This window comes from Lissotriton vulgaris, chromosome 10, assembly GCF_964263255.1.
Source record: "Lissotriton vulgaris chromosome 10, aLisVul1.2, whole genome shotgun sequence".
NCBI classification, from domain to species: domain Eukaryota; kingdom Metazoa; phylum Chordata; class Amphibia; order Caudata; family Salamandridae; genus Lissotriton; species Lissotriton vulgaris.
The window spans coordinates 753,481,948-753,508,893 of NC_141698.1; the positions used below are offsets into that span (position 1 = coordinate 753,481,948).

At 44.4% G+C, this 26,946-nt stretch overlaps 1 protein-coding gene across 1 annotated transcript in view; it reads right to left on the reverse strand.

Moving 5' to 3' along the window:
* Positions 1–26,946, reverse strand: part of MYO3A (myosin IIIA) — a 1,386,887-nt gene that overhangs the window by 765,386 nt on the left and 594,555 nt on the right. The window contains exons 16-17 of the mRNA XM_086939966.1: positions 26,356–26,454; positions 26,146–26,260 (exon numbers count right to left, since the gene is read on the reverse strand). Of these exons, the coding sequence (XP_086796092.1) occupies positions 26,146–26,260; positions 26,356–26,454 (214 nt within the window). The remainder of the gene's footprint in view (positions 1–26,145; positions 26,261–26,355; positions 26,455–26,946) is intronic.

Here is a 26,946-nt window from a genome sequence, read left to right on the forward strand (position 1 = left end):
GAGCAAGGGAGAACACTCCCCAACTCTCCCGAACCCAAACGTAGGGCTCGGAGTTGGGATGGGAGAGAAACTTGTGAACCTCCCTCGAAAGAGCTATTGCGAGCAGAGATAAAAGCCAAAAGACTCGATGTCTCCAGCTTAAGGTCAGATCTGGATGACATGGTAGACGGTACCCTGCCCTTAGAAAGAATGGAAATGTATGAGCATGATGAAATTCTGTTCATGGCAAAGGACGTAACTCGAAAGGCGAGGGCAATCCATGAGAAGTTAGTCGAACTAGCAGGCAAATATATGGTGGACCTGTCAAGGACCAAAGCATTACAGGGTAACCACAGGCTACATTACTCAGATCGAGACCTAGATGAGAGGAGAACGATCGGATTGAAAACGCACATAAGGGAACTGATCACTGGAATAAGGACATGGAGGGCACTAGATAAGTGGGAAGAGAGGTGGTCCAAGAAAGGGACCGTCAGGAGAAGCACGCTTGGTATGACACCAGGAAGACTGCAGGGAGTAGAGGCATACCCTTTGCGGGAAGTCGCAAATGGGACCTATGTCCACGTCCCTTGGAGTAGGGGAGATTTAGCTGCTTTTACCACCTCCTTCCCCAAATTGCGGGAAAACCCAGTGGAGTGGTATAAGCAAGTTGAGAGATTCGTAAAAATCTCAAAGGTCCTATGGATAGATCTCAACACGCTGTTTGACATTGTAGTACCTGGAGATTTGTGGACCGCATGCAAGGTTAGCGCTGAGTGGCCCACAACTGAGCCGGAGAGAGATGCTAAGACTAATGGGCCGTCTGAGACTGTGATGGCAAAATTCGAGAGAGTGATGACTTGGCTGAAAGATAAAGTGCCGATGCAAGACATAGATTGGGTCAAAATAGACCGAACAAGACAGGAACCCAAAGAGACAGTTCACGAATACTATGAGAGATTGCTGAAGGCGTTTAAACAGTATAGCGGTCTGGATGTAATGGATCCAAAGGACATAGGGCAATTTGTGTCCAAGTTCGTCTTGGGCCTGAGACCGGATATTAGTTTAATGATTCAGCAACACTTAATTTGCTGGCAAAATAAGCCCCTAGATGAAATCCTGAGATATGCCAGGTACTGCTGTGATGAAATAGACTCCAAGGCTAAGAAACTAAAGGAGAAACTGATGGTGGTACAGATGCAGGCAGCAGGGAAGGGGGGACAGCAGCAACAGCAACCAGGAACAGGTACTGGAGGAAAGAAACAGTACAGTCAGAACAAGGGCAATGAGGAAAACTCCACCTTTAGACCCAGGATAGATATAGCTGCCTTAAAGAAAACGACTAGGTGCCACCAGTGTAATGAGGTGGGGCATTGGAAACGCGAGTGTCCCTATAATGTTGAGATAGGAGAGCAAGAGGTAGAGGAGGAAGAGACCCAGAGTGCGCCTACAAGAGGGGTACCACAATACCAGGGAAAGGTGCTCAAAGGGGGGGGCCCTCCTCCCCGAGCCCAGTTCCCGCAGCCACCCAGAGTAGGGACTATGGGTAAGACCTATAGACAGATGCCCCTGTTTGTAGGAGGAGAGGAGTGCTATTATGTGGACCCACTAACTGGACAGAGAGTGGAAAGGGATGACTGCACCCTCGGAGCAGCTTTAGAGGTGGACCAGAGGGGACCCTATGTTGAGGCCGAAGTGGCAGGGTTCCCCACGACATTTCTAGTGGACACAGGAGCCACTCGATCCACGATCAGATCAGCCGCAGTTCCAGGCCTGCCCATGTCTGGAGAGACCATACAAGTGGTAGGGGTCGCTAACAGGAGAATGACCAGTCCTCTGACTGAACCCGTGCAGGTGAAAATAGGGAAGTACAGTGATGAGCACCAGTTTGTGGTTTGCGATTCTAGTCCTGTATGTCTGCTAGGAAGAGACCTTTTGTGCAAACTAAATTGCACCATATACTGCACACCACAGGGAGTGGAGGTATTGACTAATGACGATGATGCTGACTTTAAAGTCGCAAATTCCAGAATATGTGTGGAGTTGTATCCCACTCTGACAGTAGATGAGCTACCCTGGGATCTGAGAGAGACAGTAGCTCCAGAAGTGTGGGATTTCACTGGGGAAGAGATTGGGTTGGTGAAAGGGGTGGACCCAGTGAAAATTGTAGTGAAACCGCATGCTGAGTTTCCAAGAACACCTCAATATAAATTGACCCCAGAAACGATTGCAGGCATAAAACCCGTGATCGAGTCCATGATTAAGCAGGGAATACTGAAGGAAATCGTGGGTAGCCCATGTAACTCCCCGATTATGGGTTTGCAGAAACCAAATGGGAAATTCCGGATAGTGCAGGACCTCAGAAAGATTAATAACATAGTCGTTTCGTGTTGTCCAGTGGTACCGAATCCATCAGTGATACTGTTTCAGATACCGTTCCAAGCAGAATGGTTCACTGTGATTGATCTATGCCAGGCTTTCTTTTCGATCCCTTTGGACGAAGAGAGCCATTTTCTTTTCGCATTTAAGCTGGAAGGTCGCGTCCTAACATGGTGTCGTATTCCTCAGGGGTATACAGAGAGCCCATCGATCTTCAACCAGCTTCTGAAGAAAAATCTTGAAAGTATAGTGCTGCCCCAGAGGTCAGTTCTGGTCCAGTACATAGACGACCTCCTTGTGGCGTCAGAAACAGAGGAAGCTTGCAGGGAGGACTCTATTGCTTTGTTAAATCACCTAGCTGAGAATGGGCACAAGGTGTCCCCGGGAAAATTGCAGTACTGCCTGACAGAAGTGCAGTACTTGGGACACAGAATTGAGAAAGGTAAACGAAAAGTGTCACCAGACAGGATAGAGGCCATCATGAAGATGAATGCGCCTAAAACAGAGAGAAGTCAGGATGTTTCTAGGGATGGTGGGTTATTGCCGACAGTGGATTGCAAACTTTTCACTGAAAGCAAAGCCCTTGCAAAAACTGATGCACAAGGAGGTGAGCGATCCGGTACCATGGGACAAGGACTGTTTGATGGCGTTCCTACAGCTGAGAGAGGACCTATGTCGTGCTCCGGCTTTGGGAATGCCAGATTACGATAAACCATTCTTGCTTTATTGTTGTGAGAGAGAGGGTTGCGCGCTGTCTGTGTCAGTCCAAATTCATGGGAATGCCCGTAGACCAGTCGCTTACTTCTCGGCTACTTTAGATCCAGTAGCCGCAGCGTTGCCCGGATGTCTCAAATCCGTTGCCGCAACAGGTGTCAGCATTGAGAGGTGTGAGAATATTGTCATGGGGCATCCGTTAGAGGTGCATGTGCCCCACTCTGTTGAATTGTTAATGACCAGGACCAAAACACAGCATCTGACCAACAGCAGGCTCACGCGCTATGAGCAAGTTATTCTTGCTGCAGAGAACGTGACCCTCAGGAGATGCTCTGTTTTAAATCCTGCCACCTTGATGCCACGCCCAAACGATATTGAGGATGATGATGAATGTACAGACCATGACTGCCTCGATGTGACTGAACTATGCACCAAACCAAGACCCGACATCGTAGATGAGCCACTGACTGACCCAGACGAAATTTTCTTTGTCGATGGCTCATGTGTAAGAGACGAAGTTGGGCAGTTGAGAGCAGCTTACGCTGTTTGTACAATTACTGGAGTTGTGGAAGCTGGATGCCTGGAAGGAGTACACTCCGCTCAGGTAGCCGAGATTATTGCCCTAACGCGTGCTTGCTTGGCAAGCAATCAAATCCGAGTCACCATATACACCGACAGCCAATATGGTTACGGGGTAGTTCATGATTACGGGCAGTTGTGGTCTCAAAGAGGTTTCATGACCTCTTCAGGCTCTCCCATTCGCAATGGAGAGTTTGTGCGCCTGTTGTTAGAGGCGTTGCAATGTCCAGCAGGTATCGCAGTTGTGAAGTGCACCGCACATACCAGAAATATGGACTTCGTGTCACAAGGCAATAGATATGCCGACGAAGTCGCGCGGTATTGCGCGGAACAGGGGTACTCTTTCACAGAGGTGGAAGTGGGTGGAATAAATGTAAGGACTGAATTAGCCATGATATTAGAAACTGTTGATACTTGGGACGAACTGAAAAACATGCAAGAAAATGCTCCTGATTTTGAAAAAGAAACATGGGAAAAGGCAGGATGTGTGGTGGGTGAGGCCCATTTCTGGGTCTCACCAGATGGCAGAGCAGTGTTGCCCAATGAGATGGTGAGCCCAATGGCCAGACAAATACATGGTCCCGTACACTTAGGAAGAGACGCTATGCTGAGAGTGTTTAGACAGACCTGGTACAACCCTAAGTTCAGAGTAGCAGCCGAAGCAGTGTGCCAGCGTTGTGTGACCTGTCAGCAGTTGAATGTAGGGAAAAAGACACCAGTTGCACTGAGCCACATTGGGAGGTCAGGGGGTCCCTTCAACCGCATGCAGTTGGATTTCATCGAACTGCCAAGGTGCAACCGCCTCCGTTATATCCTGGTGGTTGTTTGCGTATTCTCCAGATGGGTTGAGGCATACCCTACACGTAGGTGCGACACCCTCACAGTAGCCAAGTTACTGCTTAGGGAGCTCATCCCGCGCTTCGGGGTGCCGGCCTCTTTGGAATCAGATAGGGGAACGCATTTCAACAGCTCGCTTGTGAAAATGATTTGTGCGGCTTTGAACATAGATCAGAAATTGCATTGCAGTTATCGACCAGAGGCCTCAGGAATTGTGGAGCAGATAAATGGCACCATCAAGGCCAGAATTGCAAAAGTGTGTTCATCAACATCCTTGAGTTGGCCTGACGCTTTGCCATTGGTCCTTATGAGCCTCCGTAGTACCCCAGATAGGAGAACGGGGCTGTCTCCCCATGAGGTGTTGATGGGGAGAGCAATGAGGTTGCCTTCTGTCCCAACTGCTGCACTGATTAACATCACAGATGATATGATCCTGGACTATTGTAAGGGGCTGTCTGACGCCATTCATTCTGTGTCCCTTCAGGTGCAGGCTGCCGAGGTTCCATCGTGCCAGGGCCCGTGTCATGACCTGTTTCCTGGGGACTGGGTCCTGGTGAAAAAACACGTGAGAAGAAGCTGCCTGGATGTTCGTTGGCGTGGGCCCTTCCAGATCATCCTGATCACGAACACGGCTGTGAAGGTGGGAGGCCTGCCCAACTGGATCCACGCGTCGCATACGCGGAGGGTTCCAGCACCTCTGGAAGAAACAGCTCCTCTCTCGGATAGACGTCCAGCAGCGGACCGAGAATCCATAGAGGGGGCCAGCCAAGCTGTAGAGGTGCCAGCGGAAGCAGGGAACGAGTCTGACCAAGCTGAGGACGGTCAGTACAACAGCGAAACAGACGACGCTACTGAAGGAGAAAGTAGCTGGGAGTACGAGTCAGACGCTGACAGGTCTGACAGAGAGCGTGAACCGACAAGAAGGAGAAGGAGTAGAAGGGTACGTGGAGAAGCTGATTGGCCGCAAAGAAGGAGCTCTAGTCTGAGGTCAACTCCAGAGAGAACCCTTCCTCCGATATCAGAGGACTCAGACCCGGAAGAAGGTGCTCAGGGCGCTGAAGCACCGGACTTGAGAAGGTCAAGAAGAGTGCGTGTGCCTAGCAGAAGATATTCCACCCCTGAGTGGACATATCTGGCGACAAATGTCTTTGAAACCGGAGACAGGGAGGATCCGAGCGGTGGTGGTGTCCAGTTCTGAGCCCATCGTCACAGTGGAAATACGACTGTTAGTACCCGGAGTCGAACAAGAAGGGTCACTAACTTTCATGCTCCCCAGACCTCCCCGCCTCAGCAAGTTAAAGCACATGTTTCTCACAGAATTGCAAGTCCCCGATTTTGGTACAAGGATAACAGACCATGAAGAGCACAATCTTCGTTTGGAAATATTGAACTTTGCTGTCGAAGCTGCAGGCAACAGCCTGATAGTAGATGCTTAAAAGACTTTGTAAATAAGCGTGAAGAAAAGAAGATTACCTGGCGCCCATGAAGCAGAGAATCTTAGGGACCTTCCCTTGAGTTGATGGAGAAGGGCTAGGGTTGTCTGTATTGAACTGTTAAAGGACTTTTTGCGAAGAAGGTTGTCAGCTTCCAGTTGTGTGGATTCTAAAGACAAAAGGAGTAAAAGAGACTGTAAAGGAACGAAAAGAAAAGAACTTTGTGCTGAGTTACGAGAGAGCCATACTGTCTGACGAAATGGAAGCCGGCACCCAGAACCGCAGAGCGAAATGTATAATAGGCACACTAATAGTAGGAGTGATAATATTAATAGCTTTAGTGGTAACAGTTTCTTATGTAGAGGGACGTGAGGAAGAGGCAAAGGTAACCGATGTGAAATCTGTAGAGGCGCTTACACCCACCGTTGCTGGTGAGAAAGGGGAAAACACTCAAGAAAAAGCGTTATTAGCTGCAGAAGCCCGCAGGTTACATGTAGATGAGTCCTAAGGTGACTTTAGGTCAAATGCTTACGTAAAACTTTTATATGAATACGTGGATGCCATGGAGGTTAAGGACTGCTATGTCTGCATGCAGTTGCCGGCGTCTGTAGATGAAGGCATTCGATATCATCACCTCCCGCTGACATATGGCATTACATGTAGCTTGTTGCTTAGTATATTTTATGGGAGAGATAGTTTTGAATACTATTTCTCCAATTACGATGCAGTGTTACCAGAAGTCCCAAATTATAAACAGATGAACAAATGGGACTACTGGAAGAGTGAAGACAGGTTGGCAAAGTTTTTCATTCCTTGGATTACCTTAGATACTTCACATGCCCGTAGAAATAACCTGACATGCAAGGTGTCAGAAGTCGAGAAGAAGTTCATAGGGCAGGTGGATGATCGAAATAGGAGACAAAAGATTTTGAAAAAATCAGGACAATGGAAAACAGATTGGACCGAGGAAGAGAAGGCACACAAGAGAAAGGGTAGTAGTGGTCCAATAGCTTTAGATAGAACCGGGAGAGGAAAGTTATGTCTTCATAGAGCCAAAACGTATTATGAAAATGTATACGTGGGAGAAGTTAGCTGTGAACATGCTTTCAATCTAGAGTACTATACCAAGGACTTCCTGAAGGGAATGCAAGTGATTCCAAATGTATATTTCGTATGTGGAAGAAATGCCTACGTGAGACTACCTGACAACTGGTATGGATCATGTTACTTGGCCATTATCTTCCCCAAAATATATCATGCCCAAGACTTAGAGATTATCGAGGGCAAGACATCATCGAGAGGAAGGAGAGATATAGGAGATGCAGAAATGGTTGGAGATGTCTTTGGAGCTGTGTTCCCTCTTTTGGGACTAATCCTTAATGATGTTAAAATTAGACGACTGGCAACAGTCGTAGACAGGTTGTCTGCCAGCACTGCTCAGTCCTTAATGCTGGTAGAAGGAGAGATGCAATCGATAAGGGCTATGGTTCTCCAGAACCGTCTTGCATTAGACGTCCTATTAGCAAAAGAGGGCGGAGTCTGTAAGGCTTTGAAGGTCCAAGAATGTTGCACTTACATTCCAGACAATTCGAAGCCCCTTGAGAAAGTTATTAGGAACATAACTGATATTCACAAGGAGATCGAAGACCTGAGTAGAGAAAATGTCTGGGAAAAGGTGGGCCACGGAATGAGTGAAGCAGGGGGTTGGCTCACCACCTTAGGCAAAAGCTTTGTGTGGTATATACTAAAACCTATCATCATAATATTGATCTGTGGGATCGTGTTGTGGGGATTGGTGAGGGTATTCCAATGGTACAGAGCAAGAAGGTCAGAGAGGGCCCAGAGAGAACAGCTGCAGAGATTGGCTGCCATACAAGATAGTCAGTACAGGAGTCTGAGGGCTCTGGAAACGCAGAAACGAGTTATGCTAGCAATCACTGCAGTTTAAATGTTAATGATGACCCCGAGAGGTCATCAAAGGGGGGAACTGAGAGAGCGCAAACTGACCCAAATGTATAAGTACACCACACTTACACGTAGTAAGCACAAGTCATGAAGAGAAATGCCATGAGTGCTGATAGTACCTACATCTATATTCTGAAATGTGTAGTTAACGTAGAGATTTAAGTAGAAGTGGAACTAATGCAGAAATGTGTGAAACTATATGACTTTATTAGACGTGATTATTCCTGAATCCATGTCGTGTAGCTGCTAAAATGTAAGATGGCATACGGTTAAACGTAGAAACGTGGTAGGCCTCAGGGCCAGAGCTAGAAGGGAGGGGGAAGGTGGTTCATTTCACGACATGGATTGCACTAATGTTTTAGTAATAACGTTAATGGGCCATGATTTATAGATGTGTTTACCGAATAATAGAATAAGAGTACTAACATGCTATTAATTAATGAAGAAGTTGAATGCTATAATCAATATGAGAAATGCTGTAGGCCTGAAATGTTTTAAACATTGATTTACACGTACTGGTCTGGGCCGGGAAATGTTGCAAACTTTTGTTGGAAGTCTATGAGAATTGGGATCTTGGCTGCAGGTGTCTGTCTGCAAGAGAAAGGGGGGATCCAATTATAAATGGAATGAATAGAGGTTTGTTCAGGAGACGGCCCAGACATGGAGGAGGGTTCCGGAATGTTTTAAGGGGTATCAGCGGGCCGGAGAAGAGTCTGAGAAGCAAGGTCAACTCTAACGCACGAGGCCTCATCATGGAAAAAGCCAGAAGCTACACCACGTGAGGGGCGTCTCACGAGGGGCGTCCCAAATGTTGTTGTGTTTTTTGTATTAGGGACAGCACCCCTGGGTGGAGTTAGAGCAGATGCCTGAGGACCCTTTAGGGAGCGGATGGGTAGGCAGAGAGGGGTCATGACTGGAGAACTATAGGTTTTCACCAAGAGACTGAGAGTGGGTGACTTCCCTTGGGGGTCATTCACTGCTGACACCTTTTGTTAGGTTGAGACCTGGTTAAGTAGGGATACCATCTAGAACAGAGTAGGGACAGCCTAACCTGTGTTTTTCCTCCAACTTAAATGACGGAGAGATCTCAGTATGTGTCAATGCTGATAGCTTTATTATTCTTAGAACTTGTACTCGTAGTTTCTGTTGCTCGTCTGAGGGCTTTCAGAGAGCACATGTATGTAGTTGGGCCTGTGTATCTTGTGAATCTGCAACTTATCTTAACCTTATAATAAATCTTTGAAAGCTAGAAGTTGTTTGTGATCTTTTGGAGCGGAGTCCTTTATTGGGTGAACTAACTTGGTAAGAGATGCACTTTCTTCCCTCAATGACAGGCAACAAAGGTTCAGTCGACCAGACCGGGGTTTTAGATCAATAGTGATAAGGTATCGATCAAAATCTCGCCCTTCCAAGTCTGACATAAGGACTGTTGCTAACTGACTTCCTCTATTCATGTGGCCTGTCAGCCACAGCACTCCTACATAAGTGTGTCATTTGTGTGTGCTCTGTGCTTTTTCAACAGATTTCATCAACCTACAAGTTTGGAAGTTCATGCAACTACATCTCGCAAACATTGCGATGTTGTGCAGTGTCAGAGATGACCATCCTTGATCATTGAGATCCCTGTTATTGGCAATTAGCCTAAGGGAGCACATTTCTCACCATTGATAATAGGCTCATTTCAATCAGTTTCTTTCAAAGCAAATACAGATACAATTATTTGGTGATTGATTTAATCTAACGTATTGATATTTGCAAACGTAAGCATTTTATTTTCTCTGCTTATCAGCCTCATTGTTTTCTCTGCGAAGTGTCTCTAGGTTTGGATCTGCTATAAGACATTTGGGAGCTCTATTCACCCTCAAATCAGCAGTTGGTGAAAAATGTGGTCTTTTCTACACATACTGGGAAGCCACCTATGAGGTTGAAAAATTGTCCGGCATTAGAGATGATTATTTAGTTGCCATTGATGCTATCAAATTTGACCAAAGGAGAAAAAAGGCACTGCTATTTAGTCATCATCATCATTTAAGCTTTATTTCGACTGTTCAAGTCATAAAAGCTACAAAAAACATACGTAATAGAACTCAGTAATAAAATGTAAGAGAAAAAGAGCTCGACAGGGCATCCCACAGTAGACATGCGAAAACTTGCATCACAAGTTTGTTGTTTTGGCGTCAAATTGCCTGCATGGCTAAAACATGTTAGATCAATATGAAAGGATTACATAGGGTGCTCAATTCAACTACCCTCAACAATTAAAATTGAAGACAAACCCATGTATCAACCAGCAGATATCTGTTCGGCAACAGCCAATTGAGAGTTATACATCATAAAATCTTTTGTACATTTAAAAATAGGATTTGTTAGTTGGAAGCTAGTGTAAAATGTAAAGACTAATAAAAGATAATAAAAGCATCTAACAGAGCATGTCACAGGTTTGACCTTAGGGCCCTCCCCTAGCAATCAGGTTATGCACTCAATCTACAATAAAGTGCTTGTGCAACATCTAGTGCAAGTGAGGGTAGCCTAAGTTTGGTCACTGGAACCCGAAAAGCAACTCGGACTAGGGGTCAACCTGGCCATTACTGAGGTGCTCTTGCGAGTGCCTTCCTTCTAATACCCCATATGTGACTTAAAAACTTAGCCATAGCACAGGCAAAGAGGGGCCTGATGTCCAACTTCATTATGCGAAGTGCATTTCAGTGGTTCAGTGTGCCCAATTGTCGGTAGACCGGTTTAAGCCACTTGTTCCTGGGCTGCACATGAGCAGGCATGCAAACAGCACGTGGGCTATGGACTCCACCGGGGCATTGCAACCCAGGCATTTGCATGGACTTGGTGAGTTAGTATGCAACTTAGCTGTAACCTCACCCACAGGAAGGGCACCAAACCTGAAATGAATATATAACGTCATGTCCTGAGGGATCTGGATTATGTCTAGGTAGGATTCCAACGATCTAACCTGTTTGTGGAGCAGGAATTCATCAGTGAGTTTCCCCTGATTAGGCTTGATAGACTTGCGTTGCTCCACCCATTTCCAAAAGTATGACTTCAGGGCCTCTTTTCGAAGCAGGGTGGGGCCTGGCTTGTCCCAAAGACCCTGGAGCCCGACATCTGACACCAATTTCCTGACGTTTCTTATCCACCCTACCTTATTGCAAGTGTCAAGATGGATGACCTCTGCCAGGGCTTCTGCGAAGCACAGTAGCTCAGGTGTCCTCATAATGCGTGCCTAATAAAGCAGTGGGGGGAGCTTCACTCTGTCGCTAATAGTACGTCTGCCCATATCGAGCATTAAGGGTGTCAGCGGGGTACTTTGGGGTAGCATCAAAAGGTTCCTAAGAATTTTTTTTCAGAGGTACTAAGCTCGAATGTCAAAGCCCCACAGCTGTGCGCTATACAGCGTGCGCTAACCGCCTTCAGAACATAGACCTGCAAAGCGGCAGCAACCGCTCTACTATGCGAGGAGTGATGTTCCTTCCCTAGGGCACTCGTAACACGCTTGTGGCCCAGTAACATCTTAGTTATGTAGGGATTCCAAGACGTTCTATCTGAAAGCCAGACACCTAGGTAGTCAAATGTACCGACTCTTTCCAGGGGGACCCATCTAACACTACACTGCCTTTGAAGGACGTATGCGGGTTAAAGGTCATGAATTTAGTTTTGGTGGTGTTAATAACCAAACCCCTGGTGTCACAGAATAATTAGAATCTATTAAGCAGAAACTGAAGTCACACCGGGGTCTTAGAGACCAGCAGGGTATCATCTGCTAACAATAGGGTTGGTATATGCCCCCCCCCCCCCAAGGTTGGTGCATCTGCAGGTTCTTGTTTCAGAAAGCTGACCACCCCGTTCATGTACAATGAAAAAAGGGTGGGAGCCAAGACACAACCTTGGTGCACTCCCCTACTAACTGGGATACGCTCTGTGAGAAGTCCCTGTGTCCCCATCTGATCTGTGCATAAATCCCCTCATGCAATCGAACTAACAAGCTGAGGATAGGTGGAGGAATCCCCATGTCATTGAGCATGAGCCAAAGCTTGGGGACTAAGTTCAAGGCAGTCTTTAAATCAATGAAAGCTAGATAAAGACTGCTCCGGCCGATCACAACAACTTTCCAATAAAGGAGCAGGAGACTAAGTACTTGATCGATAGTCCCCGTCATTTCCCTAAAACCAGTTTGGTATTGGAATAGGATTGCATTTTCTTCCTCCCAAGCCTGGATTCTATGCAGAAGTGCTCTACAAAAGACCGTTTGGAGGGCATCAAGCAAGCTGATAGGCCTATAGTTTGAGGTTTCGCCTCTAGACCCTTTTTTATAAATTGAGACCACCTCTGCCCCCTTCCATGACCCTGGGACTGGAGCACCATTTGCCATGGCATTGGATAGGAGTAGGATGTAGTTAGACCAGCTTGGAATATCTGATTAGAATAAGTTCCCCGGTATGCCATCAGGTCCTGCAGCTTTAGACCGTATTATTGTGCTTAGAGAGGACTCAATCTCGTCCAGGGTAAAAAAACGAATCTGTTGAATGCTGGGTAAAGGGCCAAGCTTTCTCCATATTGGACGTCTCTCCAGAGGCATAATAAAGCTTCGAGAAATGATCAAACCAGGCCTGGCCAGTAATAAAAGGGGGTGGTAATTGGGCCCTTACTTGTTTACCCCAGATGACCAGGGACAAGAAAGATTTCTAATATTTCTCTGTGCACGCTTCCTTTAATTGCAGCCATCGGAATTTCATCCCACACCTGTCTCGCTTGATGCAAGGTTGTCTTGTAACTCTTCCTAGAGGCTTTAATTAGGGCACCGTCTTTTACTTTGATGGCTGATGCTAGGGTTGAACGTGCACGTTTGCAATCCCTTCTGTACCACAAGACTATTCCCCCTTTTGAAGGTCATGGCCTTCAGTTCTTTCTCAGATCAGTAAAGTAAGAGCCGAGACGAGCAAAGATACGTGTATGGGCCTTAAATATCTCACCCTCACTGCCTGGGTATGTGACCATAGACTGAAGCTCGGTAGTATCCCGCTTCCAGATTGTTGTGTGTGTTCCTAATCTTATCTTCCTGTAGGACTATCTTTCACCATCTTAGTGTATGCCTATCGTTGGATTGGTAGACCTCCTTTGTGTTACTCAATTGAGAGCCTCTCATAGAGGCAAAGAGATCGTCCCACAGGGGCTTCATGATAATACAGAGGGGATAGTGATCACTGTCTATTGTAACACCCACATTCATATTGATCACATTCCTCCAAAGCCCCACGTCAAGGAGGATATAGCCTATGCGAGATGGACCACTGATCCTATTCAACGTGTTTGCACCCAACCTATCCAAGGGGGTTCTTCCATTCACCGCCCTTAGCCGAGAATCTGCACTTAGAGCGTTCACTTGGAGTGCCAGCTTCCCAATTGGAGGGAGGTCTAATTGGGGGACAGCCCATCTAGAGTTGTCTTCGTTCGTCCACAATGTATCCTCTTTATCTAGTGCCTCAAAGGTGGTGTTGAAGTCGCCTGCTAATAGTAATCTTGAGTAGGTTGGGCACCTATCTAACTCCTTTTCCTAAAGTGTGGGTGAGGGTCTCCCCCCTTTGGTTCCCCTCATATAGATGTAAATAGATCAATAGAATTGTCCCCTTAGGACCCTTAATGCGTACCCCCAGGATATCTGGACTAGGGCTTGGAAGGAGGGTGATCTGGCATCCCAACACGATCCCCACCCACATTATCAACCCCCCAGCTGGGCGCCCTCTTCCGCTGGTGGTTTCTGGTGAGCAATAACATGCATACCCAGATTTGAATAAGGCGACCAGGCTCCAGGTCTCCTGGAAAATACAAATGTCAAATCCTTCAATTAAGGTGCTCCAGTGAGGGAGTGACATTTTGCTTCTTAGCCCTGCCACATTCCAGGAAACTATTCTAATCTACCGGTCAAGTTCCGGACTGGGCATCGGATCAGGTCCTGGGCTAGCAGGGCAGGGCCTGGTGGAAGACTGTATAAGTACATGGCAGTCAATGTTTCTGCCAGGGTCGAGCTCTCTGGAAATAGAACAAGGACCTCCTTCCCCAACCTCTTGTGCAGTTGCTTACCCCCGCCCCATAGCCCTTCTGTCTGTGGCCAATGGACTAGCCCTCATGATCATGTTTGTTTTAAGTATAGAAAGAGGTACAGCGTTATGGCACTCCTCCCCCTGGATTCAATCATTCAAATCTAATTGAGAACTCCAGATAGTCCCACCACGGTCAGCAGGGAAGCCAGCAACTCTTTGCATTTGTAGTTATAGCGTATTAAATTGTATTCGAGAGACAACAGGAGAGCAAGTATGACATTCCAAAGCAAGAAGACCTTCAGCCAAATCAGCACCCTTAAAAGTTAGTTCAATGCTGTCGTAGGGTTGATCAGGAGATGTAAGTCTTCTTGCCCTGATGATATCGTCAAGGATCATAGAACGACACCCCCTGACGTGGCGAATCCAATGGATCGCTTTGTTATTCAGAGCATCTTCTCCCTCATACCCCGCTCTCCCTGTAAGTTTGGGAACATGAACCATATACATTTTCTGAACTAAAGTTGAATTAATAGGAGATGGTAGGTTCGGCTTTGGCCTATAATGTTTTAAATGTACTAAATCTTCGTGCAAGATTTTGCTTCTTACCCATGAGTGTTTGGGAGGGCTGTTTCTAGGCATTACAGTGGGGAAATGGTTAGTCTGGGTGACATTTTGGTAAGCTGGTGCTTGGGTGTGGGAAATGACAGCACCGTGTAGCCAGGGTTGCCTGTGGGGAGGGCTAGCCCCTTCCGGTGTGCCAGACAAAAGAGAAGCGGGTCCAGTACTAGTTAGTTGTTTAACTGTTCCCTGGGCAAGCTCAATGGGCAGATTAGATTGCATTTCATTCTGTAGCAGTTGTTTGACCAAAGCTTAAGCCGATCAATTATAGATCTTAAGGTCCACACCTCGGTTCTAAGGTCACTGATGAGATGATAGGAACATTGGATCTTACAACCGTGGTTAGGAACATGGTTCACCTAGCCCATCTGAGGACTGATGGCCCAAAGAGTCAACAATCAGATCAGAGAGGGGGGGGGGGGGCTATTGATATATTCAAGTGCGGGCTCAGGCTGGCTTGTAAGGTGTGCAATGGAATTTATAGGTGGTGAGTGGACCCTCACAATATGAGACACTTCCCCCTGTTTGCTCAACAAAGCCCCCTTGGTTGATAATCTTCTGAACATATCCGGGATGGAAGGTGGGCCACTGGTGCTGATGGAGCTGATGGAAAGTTGCCTGATGGCAGGACAGGGATCAAGGCCTGGTTCGACATCCAAGATGCCTTTGCATTCACTTACGAAGCAATCAATGCGATCCAGGACGCAATTGTTGCCTGAATGCTTTGACAGTTTGAGAGACTTTTTTGCTTTCTTGCCCTTTCCAGCTGGCCAACCCCCAGTGCTCTCCACAGCTTTCCTTTTCCCCATCCCTCACTGGTGCGAGCAGGTGGCAATCTATGCTCCAAATCTGGTCACTTACAGGAAGAATATCGTGCTGGAGTGATTGAGAGTGTGCTTGAGCAGCAAGAGTTTTGATGTCACCAAGGACCTGATGCCCACCCAAAAAAACAAATACAAGACAAGAAACCCTTCAAAATACACAAGATAAAAGGAGAAAAGGACTGGTAATCAAATGGACACAGGTTGTAATTAATTCAATTCAATTGGCACGGGAGGGGCAAAAGTCTACTTCAATGTCCAATTCCATGTCCAACAAAAAAGCTAACGCCAAGTCACAGCCTGAGGGGCAAATAAAGGCTCATCGTGGGCCAGCAGGGAGGCAAACAGGAAAGCTACAGTACCTTGCAAAGCAGGAAGTGACTCCACATGCAGCTGCCCTGAACAGAGCGCAAGAGCCTGCCCATGGCATGGGCTTTGCCCGGGCGCATCCTGCGTCGCAGGAGTGAAGACACACTTAAGAGCGCGAGACTGCTGCCCTTGGTCCCTCCTTCTGGGACGATGTATCCTGGGACAGGCAGTCCCTCTCTGGCTGGTAGAACAAGGCAGAGCAAATCAAGCATCCCGCGGCGTCCCACGGCGCAGGACTGAAGACGCTCTCAAGAGTGCAAAACTGCTGCCCTTGGCCCCTCCTTTTGGGCTGATGTATCGTGGGATTGCTATTTAGTCATCTTGGTCAAGAAAGACAACAAACATTCAATACCTTGCCCAAGGTGAATGCCCCACTCAGTCAATTCGGCATCTGGAATAAGAATATGGATGCTATTGCTATGCTCAAAAATAAAAAAATTCAGATAAGTCTAGTGTTAGCTAGCACATTTTAGTTTCCTCAGACAAACAGAATCTGGAAGAACGTGTGGAGGAGTACATTTTGGCTTTAGGATGGCTTGCTTTTACATGTAACTTTATGTATACTATCAATGGGGTAACCCTGTATTCCTCAGAACCTGGGAACTATATGGTATCTGCAACAATGGCTCTGTCGGATCAGAAATATCTCAAAACAGATCATACAAAGTGCTTCAATCAATGCTCAAAAGATTCATTAATGAATGCAGGCGGATCCACAACAAACATTTTCAAAAAAGCTGTATTAATTTAGCAAAATGTCAAGTCATTCCTTTTGTACATAAGGTACTCCATGTGAGTAGGTGTAAAAGGTGCTCCTGCAATGAGTTACATAAAGCAACAATAAAAATATGTGAAAATCAAAAAGTTAAAACATACAATCTTCAAAGAACATGCTCACCTAACACACGTCAACAGACAATCTCCCTTCCCGGGGCATCTATTGCTCATTTGCTTGCCATTGGGGAAAGAGTACAGTGCGGGCCACAATATCGCTCATCAACGTTTTGACCCCCTTCAAAATATGTGTGACTCCCTTTCATCTACTGGGGACTTCATCAGTACAATAGAAACACCTCAAGGTAAAAGTATATAGCAATATCAGGCCTTACAAAATCTAGAAACCAAAAATGAAACACAAAATACGATACAATAATCTCTCTGGTATGGAAACATGCCAGGTGGGGAACCGCCAAATGCCAATCTCTCCCACATAGGGTTCTACATAACAGAAAGCTAATGTCAAGAGCTAGTAGGGATGATGAATGAAGCAAAATAGACAGGAAAACCCACTCAAACGCTCTCTTCTAGAGCCCAGGAGTAGAACTGAAAATACTAATGAGAGACTGGTATGTGTAGCCACTTTTTTGTATTTGGAGCTATGAGGTAAAGAGGGTTAATATTTAGTAGCATTTGAATTTGGTATCTGATGAATTGAATATGCATGGGAAACCCCTGTTTGCCTTTAAAAAAGGTATGAGTGTCAGAGGGCATGTTGTCAGTGCTTTATTTAGGTCTCAGGAACCACCAGACTTGGTGTCCCAATGGAATTTGTCCCCATTGCTGGGTCACATTACCAGTGGTAAATGTAAAATGTGTGATCTTACTATGGACATAAAAGAATTCACACACAATGGTAAGAGTTATATTCTTCACAGTCATACTAATTGCAATTCTTCAGATTTGATTTATGTCATAAGATTTCCTTGTGATTTAGCGTATGTGGGGCAGACTCATCAAAAGGTCAAGACATGTATTTTACACTGCGGCCCGATAAGCTTCAAGACCCAGAGGGCTCCTTTGGTTGAGTACTTTACAAGGATGGACCACTCCATTGATGGTTTACAATGGTGGTTTGTGGAGAAAATGAACAACAACCCACAAGGAGGTGACATTGCAAGTGTCATAAATATGAGAGAGTGCAAATGTATGTATCGCTTGGACACTGTTGATAGAGAACTCAATGAACTGGAGGGGATAACTAAACATGCTGCTGTATCCAATGCTGGATAGACTGAGTTGCTCTCTTAAGACTGAGTATGTAACCTGAATTTCACGCAAAAGATCATGGATTTTTCATTTTTTTGACTGTCCACAGTTTCAACCATGAACATGGGTGATATTATTATTGTTTCATATTTCTTTTTTTTAGATGTCATATATAGTGCTTCTGTATATATTCATTTTGTTTTGAATTTCTAATTTATACCATGATATGTTTGGATAATATATATGTGTTGAAGCACGATTGGACCACTTTTCTGGTGTAAGAGTCTTGCCATTACAATGCCTCAAGCCATTCGCTCCCACTAATAAACACGAATCCTCAAGACTCAGAGGTGAACTCCTGTCAAGAGCGAATGGTAAACCTGGTCGATTCTGTGCCCAGAGCTTCTTGCTGGGTTGTTGTTGGCCTATGGTAATGATCCTGCAGACCAGAGTCCCATTGCTTAGTTATTAGCCTTGGACTCCGGGATCTTTTAGCATTGCTTATTCCCAGGAATGTATTTAACGCATATAAACGATTTCGACATTTGGAGTGTTATGTTGAAGGTTTGGACCAGTGTTTGAAAGTAACCTTGACTACTTGATTTATTCGGATAGTATACAATGTATCCCCTTATTTTGGGCCATCATGAATGCTAACTCTAAGCGCCATTTTGGGAAATGTTGTCTCTTAACAGGTGACATGCGTGGTCACACTGATTTGTAGCCCCTTCTATCTCTGTCAGCCCCTAAGGCGCGTCGTATCTGTGTTTTACTGAAGCAGTGAGGGGCTGTTTACAGAGAGGTAGGCGGCACATAAAGCATATGCAGCATGGTTTTGTGCTCTTTGTACAGAGGATTATTTTAAAGTTACTTTACATTCTTTCCATTTAGTTCAGCCCTGTTGCAAAGTGGGCAGAGACTTTGATGCACAAATTAAGACTTTGTAAGTCAGAGTTGGGTTTCCCATCTATTTTACTTCATTCATTATCCTGATTATCTCTTGACATTAGGTCCTAGATTTTTAGGTTTTTCTGTTATGTAGAATCCTGTGTGGGAGAGATTGGCATTTGTTGGTCCCCCTCCTCGCAGGTTACCATAAAAGAGAATATTGGCACTTGAGCGGACGACTAAGAGGTTAGTCACACTCTTTTTTTTAATTCCATTTTTGGTTTATAGATTTTGTGGTGCCTGACATTGATATATACTTTTATCTATAGGTGTTATTATTGTTCTGATGAAGACCGCAGTCGATCAAAGGGAGTCACACATATTTTGAAGGGGGTCAAAAAAAATATCAACAAGCAATATTGTGGCCCGCACTATAATCTTTACCCAATGGCCAGCAAGTGGGCAATACATGTGGTGCCTGACATTGATATATACTTTTATCTATAGGTGTCATTATTGTTCTGATGAAGACCGCAGTCGATCAAAGGGAGTCACACATATTTTGAAGGGGGTCAAAATATCAACAAGCAATATTGTGGCCCGCACTATAATCTTTACCCAATGGCCAGCAAGTGGGCAATACAAGCCCTCAGAAGGGAGACTGTTTATTATCACGTGTTTGGCAGGCATGTTCTTTGAAGATGCTATGATTTTTACTTTCGGATTTTCACATATTTCCATTGTTGCTTTATCCAACTCACTGCATGAGCACCTTTTGCCCCTATCTCACAAGGAGGACCTTATTTACAAAAGGAATGACTTGTCATTTTGATAAAACAATATAGTGTTTTTTAAAATGAGTGCTGTGGTCAGGTCCACATCCATTAATGGATCTACTCAGCACTGATTGAAGAGATTTGTATGATCTGTTTTAAGATATTTCTTATCTGACAGAACCATTGTTGCATCTACATGTAACTTTGGCAACTCACTCGATACATTAGGGACCAATTTGTCTACAGTGGCTCTTCAAAAATGAATACCAGAGCATCTTATAAGTTTAAGCAATCCAAATCAATCTGAAGTTATTCACTTACCAAAAGACATTGACCAGTCTATAATTTCCAGCATACATATGACTCAAGAATGGGTGTCATCAATACTTTCCAAGATGCTGAATCTGTGGGTGTTCTCGATAAAAGCATAAGGTTTTCAAACGTGGTCAAAGAAAAACCCTCAACACATGATGCCAGTGTCATTCTAAAGCACATCTTAGCAATAGTCCTAGTTGTCCAGCAGTGGGTCAGTGCTGTAATAAATGTAACAAAGTCAGTCATAAGTGTTTTCAGGAGAACTCAAACCCATTGAATTTATACATGACTTATCTAAAGTTGTTCTGACCATTGATATGGACTTTGACAATACGGTTAAAGCAAAGGGTACCTGGAGTGATATTATTATAGGAAATGTGAAGTTGGTCATGATGGTAGACTCTGGAGAACTAATTACTATTAATTCAGATACTGTATTATATAACAATTAGGATAAAAATATTTCACTTAACATACCTGATATTCATCTCAAGGCATATGGAGAACAGGACATTGATTAATTTGGCTATTTCATTAGTTCTACTAGCAGCCCGTCCCGACGTTGTCCGGGTATGAAGAGTTGAGTGGGTGACAGCTCGCGCTAGAGAGGCTGCGCGTGTGGGAAAGTGCAGTCAGTTTCAAGGTTAGTGTGCCAGCAGGACCGCCTAGTCGCGTCAGCCGCCGCTTGAGGCCGGCTCCAGCCCTGGTTGATGTTGGGCGCCGTGTGTAAATTCGTTTATGCAGAGAGTTGAGTGACAGCACGCAGGAGACGCTGCAGTTATTGTCCCCGCAGTCACGCTCAGTGGCGTGTGCCCCCGCTTGAGGCCCGGCTCCAGCGGTGACCGTATTACGATGAGAATTATGTGACCCTTGAAAGTTATTTCCCGGTATTATTATTTTTTTAGGACCCACATGGCGTGAAGGCAGGAACGTAACGGCAATTTAGTAAAGCACCGACGGTATTCGCCCCCAGTCTGTTTGACACGCACCCAGCACAACATGTAGGCCCACAAGTGAGTAGAGCGAACGGTTACTTACCACGCCTTCAGCCGAACGCAGACGCCCGTTGAACGCATACGCCCAGGTGCGCGATTGGCATCATAATTTCGGAATGTGGCGCTATTGTTGGCAGCCAATTGCCGCGCCCATTGGCCACGGCCCTTGCTCCCGTGCAATTCCGCAATTGCTGCGCCCATTGTCGTTTGTCACGGCTCTTGCTCCCGCGCAATTGCGCAATTGGCGCGACTCCAGCTGAACTCAGACGCCCATTGAACGCTCTTGCTCCCGTGCATTTCCGCACCCATTGGCCACACCCCTTGCTCCTGTGTAATTGCGCAATAGCCGCGCCCATTGTTGTTTGTCTTGCCCCTTGCTCCAGCGCAATTGCGCAATTGCCGCACCCATTGTCATGTATCACGCCCCCAGCACACGCCCCCAGCCTTTGTCAAGCCCCCAGCACAACGCACACGTTTAAGGAACGCTTTTTTTTGTCGTCATGCCACGCCCCGCCCACGCACACGCCCACAAGGGACTACTTTGCTGGCAAGGTTCTTTTACCTTTCAAAAGTATATGGGGCCATCTGTATAGCCTATGTCCTTCCGATGCAACTGCCCTTTCCAATGCAGTATCGGGTGTTGTGATTGGTGCTGTGGTTACTGAGATTACCCGCCTCAAAGGTTAGGGCTCTCTCTTTATAATATTAGTATGTGGATAACATTTAAATAAAGGAAAACTGCAACAAGACTCAGGCTGATGCGGATACCTGGTTCGGACACTCCTTTAGTTGAGGCTGATGTACACTTCTCATTTGTTGAAAATATTGTTGATCTCAATGTTGATAAGATTATTAAAAAAAAATCCACAATTGTTGTCTGGAAAAAATTGGAACCATCAGTAAATTTGAACATCTGATTGGGAAGACTAGCAATGCAGTACCGTTGTGTGTACAAAGAAAGGTCAGCACTTATAAGTGTGGAGATAAACTTAAGAAACATCTTGATAATCTTTGTAGCAAGGTCATCATTCAGGAGACCAACTCAGATGAATGGGTTAGTCGTTTCAACAGTAAGGGGAAAAAAAGACTGGTTTGTGAGGATATCTGCACTTTGACCAAGAATATCTTATTAGACTGTTACCCATTACCTAAGGTGCACTAGTTATTGGCCAATTTGGGACAGGCCAAACTTTTCTCAATTCTTGATCTCAGGTCACCTTACTACCAAATTCTCCTTGCTGCAGAATCTTAAGAGTTCACCATCTTTATTACACCCTTTGGTACTTAAAAGAATTGTGCTTATCTTTTGGTCTTGCCTCTGCAGCAAGTGTTTTTCAAAAGCTCATGGACACCATATTAGTAAACATCCAAGGGGTACAAGCTTTCCAAGATGACTTGCTGGTGTGTGCTGAAACCATATGGGAGCATAAATTGAATTTGGAGAGGGTTTTATGTGTATTTAGAGATACTACTTTGAGGCAAGAAACATGTAATTTTGTGACCCAAGAGATCGATTATTTGGGTCCCAGCTTCACATCACTGGGTATTAATCCAAAGTTTTCCCTAAAGCAAGCCATTCAATGTGCAAGCCCACCCAAGGACAAAGGCACTATATGGTTCTTTCTGGGTCTAAGGAAGTACTACTCTTGCTTTATTTAGTGCTATGCATTTGCTGTACACCCCTGCAGAATCACTTAAAGTAGGGAGTAAACTTTTTTGGAATGAGGACATATTTATTGATCTTAACCCATTGATCTACCAGCTGAATTTGCAATGTCACTGAAAGGACTTCTGCCAAGTTAGTTAAGTCTCAGAGGAAGCATTTTAAGCTAACAAAATGGCACTAAATGCTATGGGACACTAAGAGCAGTAGCCAGCAGCAGCTCACTCTCTCTCATATTTCAGTGTTCCTGTGCTCCTGTGGTAGAATATTTGGCCCAATTGACTCAATCTGGCGTAGTTACTTAAACTAGATCGGATTACTCCGGCATAGTTAACATTTGTCCCAGGCCTAGACAAAATATGAGAGCTGTTGGTCTAGAATACCTCTTGATTCGATACTCAAGATGATGCTGAAGGGGATATTTACAAGCTAATGGAGCAGCTCAGAGCTACAAGCCATTTTACTGCGCCGAGCTGCATCAATGTGAAAGTGCAGGGATGTGTCGTATTTACAACAATATGACGCATTCCTGTGCTTTCCTTTGCACTGGCACCAACACAGGCTCTCTTGCACCATGTTGCAAGGTGCCTGCATTGCAGGGATGACTGTTTTTGTGCAGGGAGGGACACCTTAATGCACAAAAACAATCATTGACGTTGTTTTCCTCCTTCTATGTGTGCTGCTTCTATGTGTGCTGCACTAGAGTTAAAAACAAGGAGAAATAAAGGGATTTCTCCTCTTTGCACCCCTTTTACGCCTACCCTGGGGAAGTGTTAGAATCTGACGCAATAGCAGGTTTACAAAAGCTTGTAAGCCTGGGAATGTGTAAGAATCCATGGGTGTTGCGTGAGAACACCCAAAGCAACACCCATGGAACGTCCCTTTCACGCAGAGTATTGCGTGAAAGGGGGCCATATTTACATGAAAAGTCTCACAGGGTTGCTTTGCATGGCCTTATAAATATGGGCAAGTACACTGCACCACCGGAGCATCAAAAAAAGTGACACTGCGGTGACTAAAGGTGTCAGGATTCGCCGCTCTATGGCGCCTACCACACTGGAAAACTACATTTCCCATGAGTCGGCGGAGTCTCGCAGGAAGTACATCTCGGGACCAGACGCGCTTCCGGTTGCGCGTTATTCTGGATCTGGTTCAGCACTCGGCGTGAGAGCGGACGCTCTGCACGCCTGCTTGTCGTGTCTCCTGTTGGTCATCTTCCCCCCCTGAGGCTCTGTGGGGAGTGCTTCATTGTTCTGCCCTCCGCGGTAGACAGACTACAAGCGCCAGCAGGTATTGCCGTTCTTTTTCCTTCGGCCGCTCAGGCGGTCAGCTGTTTGCTTTCCTGGTCAGAGTGCTTAGGGAATGTTCTGTGTCTGTTGCTCACAGACCATATCGTTGCTGATACTATCTTGGCTAATTTTGGTGTGGCGGAACACAGTGGCGGTTGAAACCACGTGTTACCGTACACCCGGGAATTGTTTTTGTACTAAGAAAGCGGGGCGCTGTAGTGAGGACAACTACGCGTCTCCGTTGTAAACTGGGTATTTACAAGGAACAAAAGAACTGGGCATGTAGTGAGGAAACTACAGGTTACCCCAGTTCTCATTGCATGATCCTCCATGGGGTGTATTGTTGGCAGAATCCAGTGGTGGTCGCAACTACGTTTTTCTGTTTGACATTAATCAAGCATTCTCTATTGGGTCATTATTTGGAGAGCGGAGTGTTGTAGTTTTTGCTTCCTACACACTACCGTTTCCCTCTTACTTTGTGTTGGAACTATCATCCTTGCTTTGGAGATTTGGGACACCCCTTGTACATTAAGTCCTCTGACACGTTTGTGGTATGTTGTGAGTAGTGGATTTGGTGTCTCAGTACAGCGTGTGTGTGTCCGGTACGACAGGACTGTTTTCTCTAATTATATGTCTATGTGTTCCTTAGGCCTTCCTCACAGATTGTGGCAGAAGGGCTGTAGTTATTTCCTATCCAAGGTCGGGTTTTCTTTCTGCTCAGGTACTTGCCTATTTCCTTGTTTATTTAGTGAGACTATATGAGAGTAGTATTGCATGTTAGAAAAGCACTTAACTGATGCCTGTCTTGTCTTTTGTTACAGGCGTCCTTTCCCTGCTGACCCTACCTTTCCCCATCCCACAATTTTTTATTTTAGTTTGTTATTTTTCTCCCTCGAATAATGGCTCGAACACCCTGTGTTTACACTTCAGGGTGTTGGTGACATTTGGAGGTGGAACCATACTTGCAGCGACTGGATCCCGTGGAGTATACCTGACACAAGGGGCTTGTAAATATGCCCTAGTGTGTAGTGGCTATGATTGATGATATTAGTGAAAGTGAGTGTGTAATTTCCTCACCAGACTGACTGCACCCTTTAGAAGCTGATGCTTTATTATAATTGGTGATGAAAGTTGTAAAAGATGGTTGTTTGTAGGAAAGGACTTGGAGACTGGTTTACAATCTTTCACTAATGTTGCAAGTGAATTATCCATAGTGAATGGCTTTTTGTTTCAACATGATGTTCTTATTCCATCCATGTCTTCGAGGCATCTATTAATCAAGTTTGCTCATGAGGGACAACTCAGGAAAACTCCCACATGTACACATTTCAAACGTTATTATTTGTGGCCATCTTTGGACGCTCATGTCAACAAATTAATTGCTTCATATGATACCTATCTTTTATCAGATAAGCTTTGTAAAACAGGCACTCCCTAACATGTTGTTAAGCTGCCTAAACCCAAGTTAAGTCAAGTTAAAATCATATTTTCCAGGGACATTGATCTTCGGTATTTAGAATGTAAACCATCAGAAGTGCATACTATGGAATCATGGCAAGTTGAAGGGATATACCGTTATAACGAATTATCTAACCCCAGGCTTAGAATGACAGTCGTAAACGTTATGATTCTTTTATACCTGTGTTATTGATTTCCAGAATTGGTGAAAGCAATTCATAAAAATCAGAGGAAACGTATCTGTGGTAAACATACTAAATGTGATTTAAGACATTTTATTAGACCGTTTACTTTTATTGTAAATATGGAGATTTCTAAAGTCAGTTAATAAAATCTGGACAAAAAAGTAAAGTGACAAAGGATTTATTTGATTTCTTTAAGCAGGTTATGTAATTTCTAAGTAACAATCATGAAATTTGAATTATGGTTTAAGGTAGAATACATTTTAACTTGTATATATGCGTGTCGTTTGAGAGACTATGACCTAAACAATATCATTTTGTATATGATAGTTTGAATCTTAGGATTCTCAAAATCATTGCTGTGATTTCATCTTTTATTTTCTTTATAGGTGTTTTTTAGATTGAGGAAGCTGAAGCTAATTTTCCTATTCTGTTTTTTCAAAAGGGGAACCATCATCTTCCCACCTCCGCTGGGTTGTACTTAAGTTTTTTATATCTATGCTTTTATTGATGTCTTTCTGGAAATGTCTCCATTATTTCTTTTTCATTGTTATCTGCAGTTAGTGCATTGGGCCCCTCTTATCACCTTCAATTTAGGAGGTAGAAATTTGAATTTGCTTTCCTCCTGCAGAAGTCTATTTTCTCAGTAAATTACATTGATAGTCGGTCAATGTTTTAAGTGTTGTTATAAATCCAGCAAACAATTAATTGAATACTTTAGAAATGTCGTGAGTGACAGATTGATATAATAGGAATATATCAAGCACATGGCAGCATTAATTCATACTTTGGAATAATTTAAAGTTAAACAATTTTATCTGACAGTCATGCACAACAATAGTCACTCACCTCCATTGTAAAGCCTATTACTTTGAAACATTGTTCAATTAGTTCAAATTGTGATTTGTAGAAACTATTGTTCATGAAATCTTGCACCATCCGTATGTTCTCATTTTGCAGGTACCTAAAAATTGTAGATAATGTCATTAAAGCTCAAAGGATATAATAATTCACAATACAATTAACATTGGGGCTTATATATCCAACATATTACATTACCTGGGAGGTTTGCTCTCTGACAGTTTGTAATGTGCCAATTTCTTCTTCTCTGTCAAACCAACATACATGTAATAAAAAATGTGAAAATTCCTCTCTCCTCTGTAAATAAAAGAATGATGATATAAGCTTTTTTTTATAGTATAGCTATTGTCATATTTATCTATCTTTTATTGTGTATATATATATATATATATATATATATATATATATATATATATATATATATATATATATTTGATTTACTTTTTATAAAAATAGTTCATAGATAAATTATAAGGATATTTTATGTGGTTTTACATATTCAGGGCCCAATTCACAAACAGAAAAATACGTTCAAAATAGTATTGACCTGTAGGTCTATGGCTGTAGGCACTATACAGTGCTTCCAAGAGTAGATGCACGCCATTATACCTCCTTTAAAATGACGAGTAATGTTAATGAATGCCTAAATCTAGAAACTGAATGCTACTGCATCTAACATGACATTAATAAGCTGGCATACCAGGTGGGTGCACCACATAAGAGGAATGTTCCACCTACTCTGCATAGCATTCCGAACGGGGTAAACAGTGAACACAACAACACTTGACG